We start from the raw sequence: 13577 nt of genomic DNA, 5'->3' as shown, positions 1-13577 counted from the left end.
GCTTTCAATAAATGCAAAAGGTAAAGAAACCAGTGAGAGAAGTTTATGATACAACACACTTTCCACTGCTTGTTCATAAGATGACCCGACAAAAACCTCATGAAGAACAATCTCCCTTGTCCACATTCAATGATAAGAGGAGAAAACAAAATCACTCGAATGATAAAAGCATGATAATGAATCCAGTTTGCAGAAAAATTCATGCGGTCTGGTGTTTCGAACTAGTCATTTCCTATTACTGAATTATTAAAGATAGCACCATCTGAAGATAAATTCTCTTCTGACAAAAACAGGACTCTCGCTAATTTGCAGAAGGGACAGACAATCATTTACATGAACTGCAGTGGAAAGAATGAATGAATTGTGAAAATGCGTTAACGACGCCGCTGTATCAACTTCATTTTCACAAGAAACAGGAGTTAACAGACAGCAAGCGTAATGCAGCTCAATCCGAGTTTGAGTCGTAGAAATCGCTAGGGCATGGTGTCATCACCTCAGATTCCAGCATTTGCACCACTCTGTGCATTGTCGGCCTGTCCTCCGGAGAAGATGACACACATTGAATGGCAACTGAAAGCAAAGCATCTAGGCTTTCCCTCTGCACTCCCTCACACAAAGGGTCTATAATTTCTCTTTGGCGATTCTCCACAATCAAAAAATTCAGCTGAAACAGAAAATGAGAATGATGTACAAGTCATTTCTTACCAAATATAGGTTCGTTCACTTATAAAATCAGTTTGATATGTAATTTCCCCAGTGCATATTTTCCAAATGTAAAGCTTGCGCATGAGAAGTTAGAAAGACCCATTCCTACCTGGAATTTGTGATTGTGGTTATACAAAAAAAGGTCAATGAGAAAGCCTCCACAATTGGCATGCTCTTAAATAATGTTTACAGGCTTAAAATTGGCTACAAAAGATCGTGTAGGAAATCATCATGCCATTACTTGATCCAGGAATAAGCAAGAACAAACCCCTAGAGTATACCTGAATAGGTTACTGCATATATTACAACTAGCCCTCAGCAAGAGATGTGATTAGGACTTGTTGCTCATGAACAACTTAAGCTCAGCCCCCAGGCTCGAGCAGCTCGAGCATAGCTCGTCTTCAAAGCAAATAAAACACACACTAACAGTTCAACGCTCCTGAGCAGCTTAACGAGCCAAAAGCCCAAACAAAACCCAATTAGCTCAGGCTCAGCTCATTAAGACTGAGTTATTCGATCAACTTATGTATCAGCTAATCTCAGCTGTGTAATTTCATAGAATGTTGGAGATCCAACCCTCAGATCCAATAGATATAAACACTAGTGTTTTTTACCCCAAATAGATGAAAGAGTATGGTTTGTTTCTGCAGTAGGATCCCTCTCTTCATTCAGATTCCAGCATCATCACCATTTCCCCGTGAACTCAACAACCCTGACCATATGCCAGGATGGACAAAAAAGGAAATAAAAATGGAGTACTTGCAATATGCCCCCATTACATCTCTCACTAACAAAGTAGCATTGTAGCACCATGATCTGGGAAATTGCATTTGGAGAAGAATAATGGGCAACTATGAATCCATTAAATATAACTTAACTACCCGATCCCACTAGGCTGCGACTCTAGATCTCTCCTCAATCTGCACATCCCCGACTCCCCCTTCTCTGAAACCAAAGCAGACTGATCTCAGAGCCCAAGTCTGAACATGGGTGTTTGATCCTCCTAAAGCTGAGCACAAAAAAAATCACCCTGTTCACTTGAACTCAGACAACTGATAGAGCAAAGAGAAAAACTCCAATCTAAAGATAACTTCCAGCTCAGGAAAGCCCCAGCAAACAGAGAACGAGCTCCATGCAAAACCCAGCATAGACATGCTAATCTGACAAACCAAGAATCATCAAAGAATTTTATTTTCAGACTCCATATGTCATTATATAACCAACACCAAGTAGTTGGTATAAAGGCTCGGTTATTCCATATCCAAAGAAATTTAATAATCTTCCATCAACAGCATAGTAATTAGAAGATTAAGTACCCGGAATCAAGTCTTGTTATAAGCAAGTGATGCAAAAATTGACAAGGTGCCATAGTGGATCCACAACAGGTCCAATGAAATATCTGCCCGAATAAGGTTAAGCAAAGGTTAATATGAACAGTATGATAATGGATGCATACAGTCACCCAGTCAAAATAAGACATAGAGGATTCTGACAAACTGCATTGTGCAAGATCCTTAAGCCTGATTTGATCCATTTAGACTCCTCTTGATCTTCTACATGTAGTAAATTTTAGATCCTCCATTAAGACCATGCCTATATCTTGATGGTTCTTAAGAGAAATTTTAATGCAAATATAAAGTCAGAAGAAATTAGTAGATACCAGACTTTGATAGATCAAATGCACCAGTCAGCAACACAATAACTAGAGTTAGTCATAGAAGTGGACTTTCCCTTATCTCATTTTCAACCATAAGTACAGGCCTTTTTCTTAAGAAAAACAGAAACTGAAATAGATGGTCTCCCATCCCCATAATATCTCCATTTTAAAAGACTAACTCTCAGTATACAACTCTAACTAGGAAAGTAACCACCCTAATCTATACTACAACCATATTAGATTTGAGTTCCACTGCACCATGGATGTAAGATAGCTTTAGCAACATACTTCATGGATGTAAGATAGCAATAACCTTTAATTATGAAGCCCATTTGAATTTCATTAATATTTAATTGAAGCTTAATACAAATGGCATATGATAGTAGATAACTATATATCTAATTTAAAATCAAAGACGATAAACAATTAAGAAAAAACAAATTTCTTCAAAGCAAACCAAACAATAATTTCACAGATCAGTACATATGGATCATGTCAGATAAAGAAAATAATTAAGGCAGATGATAAAAACTTACCCATCCAACTATATTCAAACCTTTCTCAATGAATGATGAATCAGTTGGCCGTTTTCCACTCAATACTTCAAGCACCAAGACACCAAAACTGTACACATCAGTTTTTTCTGTAGCCCTACCACTCTGCATGTACTCTACAAACAGAACAGTAATAGTTCAATTCTTCGAAGAAGTAAAAAAAGTGTTCAGATGGTCAAATTGTTTGAGAAAATAGAAGAGCAGCAAGCAATGCTTCGATGCCAATACACAACCAGAAAATTGGTGAAACTAACTTAAGCTATGACAAAGACATGCCAGGTATAAATTGCAATTAAAGTCAGACGAATATGGTACTGAGTTGTGGTGTTTTATTAAAAAAACTAAATAACAACTGCAGTTATTAGCCAAGTATGATGAAAATACTTATGGAAAGAGAAGCAGAATGCTGGATAGCATGAAGAAATAACTGTGGTATTAGCTATTAAGTTTCCCCATAATCACATTCGTAAATACTCAGTTAGGTAAAGATGACTGGCTTGTTGCAAGAAACAAACACCAACTGTTCAATTACTGGTGCTTGCCACCTAAGCAATTAGTCATTCGAATAAGCCACCTATTGGAGTAGAAAAAGAATTAAATCCCCAAGAATAGTTTAACAACTTTTTAAATAACAAAAAAATGTATAGTTCCATCTTGAAATATATTGCCACCAGAGTAATGTATCCATATTTAAAAGAAAATGAAGAAATATTGATGCATCATTAAGTCACAGATGAAGAAATATATAGACGCATCATTAAGTCGTAGATAACCATGACCAACGTCCAGTATGGTTTACAGTTACACTACCAAGTAAAGATCTGTGCTTGTTCAAGCAAATTGAAATCCTAGAAGCTTTATAGAATTTGATACGAGAGCATAAAATTCATCAACAAGAAAACAGATTTATCTAATGTGTATTGTGTGATGTACCTGGAGCAAGATAACCAAAGGTTCCAGCAACTATTGTGGTTATATGTGACTCTTCATCCTCCAACAATTTTGCAAGTCCAAAATCAGATACACGAGCTTCAAGATTCCCATCAAGTAATATGTTGCTGGACTTGATGTCACGATGTATTATTCGAGGTGAACAATCATGATGCAAGTACGCAAGTCCTTTTGCAGCGCCCAGGATGATATTAAGGCGTGCATCCCAGTCCAATTGTTCTGCTCTTTCTGTTCAATTACAATTATAAATATCAAATTGTTATGTCAATATGACTTGTATAAATGACCAGGACCACCTCATCACATAGATAGGACGCCTAATAATATGAACCTGCAAGTAATACTGAATTCATTGAAAACATAGGGGCATACTATTAACGTGAGTCTAACTCAAAAGAATGTACTAAGCCGATAAAAAGGGATGAAACTGAGTGTTTAACTACAGACTTGCAGAAGCAAATAAAATCCACAGATGTTCTTACCAAGGTGCAAACCAGGTTTAACTGGTAGATGAAAATGATGAAATTGAGTGTATAAACTACATACTGACAGAAACAAATAAAATCCACAAAAAAATTGATCAAGGATTTTAATCTTGGTCACACACACTAGTTTCAGCAAGTGATCAAACTGGTAGTCCAAGAATATATGGGTATACTGACTTATACCACCTGGTATCGCTTAAAAAAATTTTAATTGTATTCCGTTGTGCCTTTAAATGATTCACATGGTATTGGTGTACTGGTGTGCCTATCATATGAATGATGCCCATATATTGAACATTTAGTTTCCTTTCTTTTATAGTGAGGCATACTGCACCGGTGAAGAACTATACATACTACTCTGATAAGATTTCAGTATGAGTAATATGACTAGTATTTATAAGTTTGAATTCACAAACCATTTCAAGCTGTAAACAAAGACAATAGTTAAAAAATGAAAATAAAAACTAAGTGCTCAATACAAGAAGCAAAGGAGTGGCCTGCTCAATGAAATTCTACTAAGTTTTCAATGCCAAATTATACTAGAAAAAGGAATTAATAATCATAACAAACATGTGGAGCAGAATAACACTAAAAGAAACCAAGTTCAAATTGACAGCGAGTGCAGAACTAACCATGTAATACTTCATCCAAGCTTCCACCAGGTAAGAAATCATAGATTAACAACTTAGAGGAAGGTGAATTGCAATATCCTCGAAGATTAACCAAATACCGATGTTTAATGCTCCCCAAAATTTCAAGTTCTCTGTCAAAGAACCGATCCAGGACTTCATTTGTCTTCATTATTCTTTTCAATGCGAAAACATTTCCATCATCCATGGCAAGCTTGTATACAGTTCCAAAGCCCCCAGAACCGATGATGTTTTCCTCATTTAAGGTCTCTAGTTTCCTAAGAATATCTTTTGATGAGTAGGGCAAGTCCCCGTGAAAAATTACTATGGATGCACCTGAAATAGGATACTGTGTCAGAAAACTCTCCAATACTTATCTCCAGAATAACAAAATGAATATGTCAATATGCTTGTAACAACAACTCAACAAGTATTGGTACCTCCACTAACATCCATCGCAGGACCACTGATGTCACCTTTACCAAACTTCTTATAAAGGAAGCAACCCCAGAAACACATTAGTGCCACCAACAACAAAGCTCCTACTGTTGCTACAGCACTTGTAACAAGCTTAGCAGAATTCTTTGACGGGTGCTTTAGGTTATCTGTGCAGGTACATTACAATCTCATAAACAAACAGTGAGAATAATGTTAAAGGAAACAAAGGATGTTAATCGTAATTACTTAGTTTTTAGACTTCCAACATTCTCTAAAGTCAAATATAAGTCATCCTGGAAGTGCTTGCATAAGCCAACATTGTGAAGCCCCGAAGAGTAATATTATTTTACAACAACATGCCATGGTCAGAAATTTTATAATAGTCAAAATATGTCAATAAGGTCCTCATTTAGATGTATATTCCCCAAGTTAATAAAAATTCAGAAAAGTAAATACAAGTTCTAAATCTATTTAAAGATGCACATCTTATTGCAGAAACCTAAAGTGACTGTTGTTAGGATCCAGATCATATTAGAAATAGCAGATGAGCTTAAATTGGATATGCTCATAGTACTCAGATCCTTTTAAATTCCTAGAAAATGTAATATATCTGGAGGTTTCAAAAAAGTGTAAGCATATGCAACTTAAGTGGTAGATGAATGGCAAGTTATACTAAAACAAATATGATGCTGTCTCCTAATTATTATTTGTATAGAGGACTCCATAAAATAATAGTTTTATAAAAAGTTACAAACACATTCTCAAGTGGTCGATCCACACAAATATTACCTTTGTATGCATTTCAAATTCTAAATCTCCTTTTCTTAAAAGCAAGTATTGTTTCACAGACATGGACACAATCATTGGTAATACATTATACATGCATAACTATGGTAATTAAAATGTAAAGAAATCATAAATGTCTTGTATGAATCTGCTTATTCAGGACTCCACTACATATTTCAATCGTCCAACAGTCACTGGCATGCCAACAGTGAAGACAGAGTTGATATACATATTAGCAACAACATTTCACTTTCCCTGATGACGAATTAAAGAAACATAAAAACTCATTTGGTTGTTAACCACTTCTAAATAACAATTTCAAGCTGCACATTTTCAACTAAATCCAAAAGCAACAAGAAGCCAAGGCCCCAGCTATGAGGCTGATTATATGATTTTTTTTCCTGACACAGAGCTCTATTGATGGCAATATCATTTGTCAAACTAAGAGCCAACAATCTCTATCTACTGTTTCAGATAATTTTTTCATAGAATCATTTCCTCAAATAGAAAGGTTTTCTGAGATCTTCCTTTACCAATCCCATGCCACTAATCCAAATTGACTCATCTCATTTAGGTAGAATACCTATCTGTTTTTATAACATGAAAGTTTAGGCCTATGCGTTGTGATTCTACCTGATTCAGACCCCAGGATGATATGGAGATCATATGATCCCAGGAACATAATTCTCTAAACAAACACATATGGACAAATACAAACTTAAAAAAGCTAATTGCCTTTCTTTCAAAATATCAAGAAAATAAAAGCTTAAGATAGTTTTGCTTGCATAGTTATGAAGACAACAGAAATTGACTTCTCTTAATGAAAATGGTGACAGATACTGTGAGACAATGTGTATCTGAAGGAGAGTGCATACTACCTGGATAGAATAGTTGAGAACCTCCTGAGGGTGATGGAATCTCATCCTTGCAGACAACACCAATTTGCTTTCCACACAATCCACGGTTTCCAATAAAGCTGAATGTCATTCATACGAGACCGATTAAGTACGATTTGCATGAGTAACCAGCTTTTTTTTAATTATTTTATTCATGATCAGCCTAGCCCTTGCTAATTTATAAATGAGTACAAGAAATAAAATCTAAAGCACCAAACCTGCAGTTGGTTCTCTCAGATTCGTGTGGTATGCAAATATGTTGAAGTATTTTGCAGTAAAATAATAAAAGAAAGTAATATATTCGTATTTGCATGTAAGCAGCTCGAATGGCTTGGTACTGTTAGTTAATTGGCACATCACAACATTTAAATCCATGAATGCAAAGTATGTTAATAAACATAACCTTTAGATTCACCTTTCGTGTTAAAATGAATCAGTATAAACAACAAAATAATTAGATGGAGAAGCTTCAGTAGAGTGGAAAAGGAATTTTTTAAAGGTTCATACTCCTGACTAGCTATCATCAAAAGTGAGCATGTACTACTTACGAAGCCTCATTAAATTTGAAGAGTGCACCTTCAGATGATATTCTTCCAGTCAAAAAGTTCATTGATACATTGCTTCAAAAAGATATCAGAAATCAGTTTTGATGACTAATAAATTCATTCTAAACATATATGAACATAGAAAATCACTTACAATAATGTTAATTTTGTGAGGTTACCAAGAGATTGAGGAATGGTTCCGCTCAGAGTGTTGCTAGAGATATCCCTAACAGAGTAAGCAGAAATAAATGTAAAGTACAACAAAGAAATACTGAATTTCTTGACATCCAAGAAGATGACAGAAAAGTATTTCATAGCCAAAACATATTACATCAACAAGAGAAACATAAATCAGCTTAAGGTCATAACAGAGTATGTTCCCAACATAAATGTTGGCACATAACATCAGTAATCGACTGGCACCTGCATTGGTGTGGTACAGCACCATGATATTTAACCATGCCAGTAATACTGCTCCCAAAACACAATAACCTATCTTACCTTCTATAAACATGGATGGCGCATAAACCAGAAGAAATAGCTTGAGGTTTGTTAATCATAGTCAAATAAGATATTTAGCTATCAGACAGTTAAAAAGTTGTAGATAACCGTTAAAATACAAGTGGAACAACAAGAATACAGACTTACAAAATCTGCAACTCCAAAAGATTACCAAGCTCTGGTGGAATAGTTCCACTCAAATAATTTCCCTGCAAAGATCTGCAAAGAGTTGATACTATGAGGTTCCCAAGTTGTAATATATTTTTACCATAAGATAAATGAGTACAACTGTAGGAAAAACTAAAACATAAAATAGTTCATGAATCTGATCTAAGGGCTGGTCGGTCAACCCAATCCTACAACTGGAAAGGTCATAAACTCTGTTAAACACATTGGTTGCTACATCAGAAAGAGTCTATGTAGAATCTTTAAAAGGTAGCTAATAGAGCTTAACTTCAGGAGATGATTTAATTTATTTAAGCACTTTTTGGCTTGAACCTTGGCTATTCTCTGTCGTGAGATGGTGACATGAATGGCAAAGATCCACATTTTAAGCAGGTCAAAAGCTATGATTAGAAATTTAGAATTGAATAGCAATTTCAGTAATCAAAATCTCAATCTATTTATCAATCATCTCAATGTCTCTGCACCCCAGCAGGGAACATTTCTAGAGGCACTCCCAGTTTCCTCTCTGTTAGAAGGGGAGTTCTAACTCTTGAAAAATTGTGCACTTCCTCTTTCCATTAATTAGTGACCAGGACATGGACTTCAGTATCTTGATCTCATGTGATTGTTTCTTTAGAAAAATCATGAGTTTTTGGATGGGTGCTGTCAGTTTGACAGCCCATCATATGATTCTTGCAAATCTTTCATGAAGCCAACTCAACTTGGAGGCAAATTCTATAGTAAATTTCATAAACATGGGAAATGCCTGCTGATGACAATATTAAGAAGACCATTCAAAAGATCCCTTTTGAGAGGAAAGTTTTGAGTGTTAAAAAGTGAAATCAAACAGATGAAATCTATCCTTGAGTAATGATGAACTTTCCAAAAGTATATGTGATATGAAAAGGAATGGCAGTACATTTGCCACAAAACTCGAGAAACAAAGTACATTTCTCTGAACCAGGACAATTGGGTCAATGACAAATTGACAGATGAAGTGACGAGCATCATCAAATTGCAGTTTGACTTAGGCTGATGGTTTAAGGGATGACAAGCGAGAAAAATGGCACATATCAAAACCAATAAACTGAAGAAATGGCATGGATGGCAATGATATACAGATTCCTTGCAAAATGAATCCTCATATGTGTGTTCTATCCTAGTAGAAAGAATTCATGTAGCAACTTCAAGAGAAAGCACTACAAGCCAGAATAACTCGACCAACTCTCAAAGTTGCTCATGAAAAATCTTAGCTTTCTGTTCTCTTTAACACTCTAGCTAAGTGCTTCAAGTTGAATGTAGAGTAGTAATCACAACAACACGGTCTACCCGATATAGATTATGCATGAATGAAACCCTGGACAAAATTCTAAAATGACAATCGCATAACAGACTATTCACCTAGAAATCCATATGTTTGAACTCCTTTTTGGTCCATCAAATGACATTACTAATACTTTTGGACAATTGCTGGATCATACAGGATTGCTAGTGCAATAATACCAATCTCAACACATCTTAACATTGAAAACAACAGTTGGCTTTTTTTCTCAAAGGAAAAAAAGTATGCATTAATAATATGATAATTACAATAATTGATAGTAACAAGTTAGTAGCAGTTTATGCGTATAAGTTAATAGTACATCCAGTAAGCAAATAAGAACTTACAAATATTGTAGCTCTGCGCAATTTCCTAGTTCTGGAGGGATGACACCGTATAAGCTGTTGCCATGCAGAGCTCTACAAGAGAAGGGTTAAGGTAGCAGTAAATAATGACTATTTAACAGAAACTGAGGAAACTAATAGACTCTCTTTGGATGATACTGACAGCAGCTTTAAGTAATTTAGCTTTCCTATTTCTGGTGATATGGAACCAATCAACTTGTGGTAGGCAAGCCTCCTGAAACAAATAACACACTAAACTAGTTATGCATAACAACAATCCCAAGACCATTAAACTAAAAAGAAAGGATTTAATGACCAAAAATTATCCAATTGATGAATTTTGTGAACTCCATATACAACATACTGGACACCAAATACAAGAAGCAGCAAGATGATGCCTTACCATCATGACTCTCACATGCTATAAATGAGATTCAAATATGGCAAGACAAATACTACCCCTTTTGAGGTGAAAAAAAATATAGAAATATCTGATGTCTAATCATGATTACTTGAGCATGTGAAGTTTACATATTTTAAGAGCATAGTGACAATCTTGACCCACATACACTACAACAAAGAGTTCAAGCTCCCCTTTGAAGTAAGGTACCAGTAGCTGGTTGATAAGAAGTATCTATTGAGCAATAGTGGTTTTAGATGCAGAGTAACAGGCACTAAATACAACTGCTAAGGTTCACAGGATAAGGTTGGGTTCAGGGTCACTTGTAGGATTTTGGAACAGGATAAATTTGTACCCATCAAAACCATTTATGGAATAAACTTTTTGTTTTTTTTAAATGACTGGAAATCAACTGAAATCATCAGGATTGACCAGAATCCATTAAGTTGGGAAATTAACTTGAGCGAAAAAAAAAAAAAAAAAAAACCTAGCTAGGACACAGGGATTTGCCGAAAGTCTGCCAAAACCAAAAGGAAAATGGTTGGTATTCACAGGATCAGATTGGAAGCCATTGGGAGATCGGCTGAGCCTACCAACATATACTTACAGATGAATAATTCTCTTAGTACTACTGTCACATGTTACACCTCTCCAACTACAAGGATCAGGATCTTCTTGTCTCCAATTGAGGAAAACACCATCTGAACCAACAATTGCTGTCTTAATGCTAAGCAACACCTCACCTGTAAAATAATTCAGCCTAAAAGTTATACATAAAATAATAGAGCAAAACTTAGTAGTCTAAAGAATCATCTCATACCATCTGGACTCATTGCGTTGGTTAAACTCATTAAAAGTGGCACTATCACAACAAAGAGTAGCCTCTGACATTTCATCAAAAATTGTCTCATTGAAGTGCTCGTCAAGCATAATGGGACTACGTTAAACAATTATATGGTCCACATCTGCTCCATCAAGAACCTAATTTTCATTGAAAGTTCAAATTTCCATCAATAAGATGAAAGAATAAAAGAAATCTAAACAGGTAAGAGAAAAACATATAAGTTTTGCATAAATAGCATTGTCAGCAAATGACTAATGAGCAAGCAAACAAACACTATAATATATTTTGGTTATTGAATGGAAAAACAGAAACAAATCAAATTCCTCAGACACCTTCTTTGAGAATAATGAAAATATTATTCCCCACAAATAGAATTACGTGGATCAAAGACACTTGGACACAGTTTCAACATATATTTGAGCCAAGAACCTTTTGGATGAAGGGAGTAAGCCACTAGGCCAACGCATGGTTTGTGAATTTCTCACTTATGATGATGCCTTGGTGGATCTCTAATAAACTAATTTGTTCAAAAATTTCTTTTATTGAAGGGTGACATCAAGTGCAATGATTGGTTACCAACGGGTAACCCAAGCAGCAAAACAGCATCTACCTCCTCTAAGAAGTAAGAACATTGTCAGGATCATGATTCTACCCAAATTAAGGATCAATATGAGGTCCTTAGCATTGAAATCACAGAATCAGATCAAAGATAATAAGATTTTACAGACCATTTAACAACACTTGGGTCCATGATCCAATAAACATCATAATCCATAAAGCATAGTTAGCTTTACAACTTTCTTACAAAATTTTACTTTTTAACGAAGAAGCATATTATAATCACACAAAACACCCGATATCTTTGATTTTTACCACCCACTTTTACTCTGTGAATAATGTTTTCACCAGGCTCTCCTTCCTATTTATTAATATATACAAGATACCTAAAACTTTCACTTGCAGGAATGTTTTGTCCACCCATCATTACAAAACCCTCAATTTTTCTAGTGGCATTACTGAAATTGGGTTTCATATAGGTCTTAGTTATACTTAGTTTAAAAATATCAAATTTTTATCTTTGTTACTCATGTTCAAAGCTAATTCCAATTAGACTCATCGGGTACAATAATATCATCGGCAAACAACAAATGCCATGGAAGTTAATCCTACATATGCTAGTGATATGTCCATTACCAATAATAAAAGGATACATACATAAAATTGAATCTTTGTGTAAACCAACAGTTGAAAAATAAAGACTCACTGACTAATATATATATATATATATATATATATATATATATATATTATTACATCAACAATAACTAATTTACACACTCACTATTTCGTTTTAACTTTTCATCAACTCTATTGTAGGACTAATTTACATATCCACAATCCAGTACACCCTTTTAAGTTTGCCTCCAATGATAATGCTTCATAAAAAATATTGGTTCTGATCATTTCAAAAACGGCTCATATCTTAGGGAACAATATGAGTAACAAATGAAATGCATGAATGAAATTTACAAATATGGCATACAAAAGTCATGAAACTTACATGCACAACTTGCATAACGTAATCATCATAATAGATAACAACCCCCCTCCATTAGTATTCAAACTTGGTGAATCAAACCTAAGTTAAGGGTCTAAACTGAAAGACCAGTGATTAATAGACACACTGCCGACACTCCAGTAGTTTGATGGCATTCAAAGATCTCGACATGCGTGCAGTCGGAATCACTTCTTCAAGGCATGGTGGAGTCTCACAACTGAAAATTTTTTATTAAGTCTTTGCCAACATACTTAATGTCTTCGACCATCAGAGGCATCTTAAATTCGCATATTTCATGAGAAGGATGTTAATATAGTTGGGGGAAAAGTAATTTCTTGTTCCTAACTTTGTCCAAAAGACGAAGCAAGAGAAGATCTCTGCTCAAACGAAATCTTCGCTTCTCATCGCAAACAACGAATACCAAGAACCAAGAGAACCACGAAATCAAGAAATGCTCACTAGTCCGAAGACCTAATTCCACCGGCAGCTGGAAAACCAGAGCTCGGAAGAGCTGGAAAGCGGGATGCGGGTGGCCACGCGGAGATCCGCCAGAAATCTTGACGAACCGGCGGAAAGAAGACAAATCGGTCCCTCCCCGCCGGCGATCGGGGCGGGGAAGAGGTGACGATCGGGCCGGAGCTGCGGGAGGAGATGCTGACGCCGGGAGATCGCCTATGTCGGCTAGGGGAGGGGGCGAGGGAGAGACAGAGCGACTGTGAGAGAGAGAAAGAGAGAAGGGGGTGAGTGTGATGGTTTTGTGGTTTTGCCACAACAGGAGGTGAGGTGGAATAGAGGAAG

At 35.8% G+C, this 13577-nt stretch overlaps 1 protein-coding gene across 4 annotated transcripts; it reads right to left on the bottom strand.

Moving 5' to 3' along the window:
- Positions 1–209: 209 nt before the first annotated feature.
- LOC135617018 (LRR receptor-like serine/threonine-protein kinase FEI 1) lies at positions 210–13542 on the bottom strand. 4 transcript variants are annotated; one of them, XM_065116875.1, is made up of 14 exons: positions 13239–13542; positions 11198–11358; positions 10985–11120; positions 10141–10212; positions 9981–10052; positions 8295–8366; positions 7801–7872; positions 7650–7721; positions 7084–7181; positions 5422–5586; positions 4985–5317; positions 3850–4095; positions 2899–3032; positions 210–664 (listed from the first exon to the last, which is right to left on the bottom strand). In XM_065116875.1, the coding sequence occupies exons 2-14, from the start codon at positions 11286–11288 to the stop codon at positions 446–448; spliced, it is 1782 nt and encodes a 593-aa protein (XP_064972947.1). In that variant the 5' UTR covers positions 11289–11358; positions 13239–13542; the 3' UTR covers positions 210–445. The 4 variants fall into 4 exon arrangements, with proteins under 4 accessions (XP_064972947.1, XP_064972955.1, XP_064972942.1 ...); XM_065116883.1 differs by having other exon boundaries at positions 13251–13542; XM_065116870.1 differs by having other exon boundaries at positions 13220–13539.
- Between the last annotated feature and the right edge of the window lie 35 nt (positions 13543–13577).

The sequence above is a fragment of the Musa acuminata genome, chromosome BXJ1-3, assembly GCF_036884655.1.
Source record: "Musa acuminata AAA Group cultivar baxijiao chromosome BXJ1-3, Cavendish_Baxijiao_AAA, whole genome shotgun sequence".
Classification (NCBI taxonomy): domain Eukaryota; kingdom Viridiplantae; phylum Streptophyta; class Magnoliopsida; order Zingiberales; family Musaceae; genus Musa; species Musa acuminata.
The sequence above is the reverse complement of the archived record's forward strand: the minus strand, read 5'-3'. Positions and strand labels throughout refer to the sequence as shown.

What these genes read in the sequence shown, in the direction of transcription:
- LOC135617018 (XM_065116875.1), bottom strand. Translation starts at nt 11,288, where the DNA reads ATGAGACAATTTTTGATGAAATGTCAGAGGCTACTCTTTGTTGTGATA. An exon ending in CTAAATTACTTAAAGCTGCT is followed by an intron (nt 10,053 to 10,140) that starts GTCAGTATCATC and finishes CTTCTCTTGTAG; the next exon opens with AGCTCTGCATGGCAACAGCT. An exon ending in GTTTGAATATAGTTGGATGG is followed by an intron (nt 665 to 2,898) that starts GTAAGTTTTTAT and finishes TTTCTGTTTCAG; the next exon opens with CTGAATTTTTTGATTGTGGA.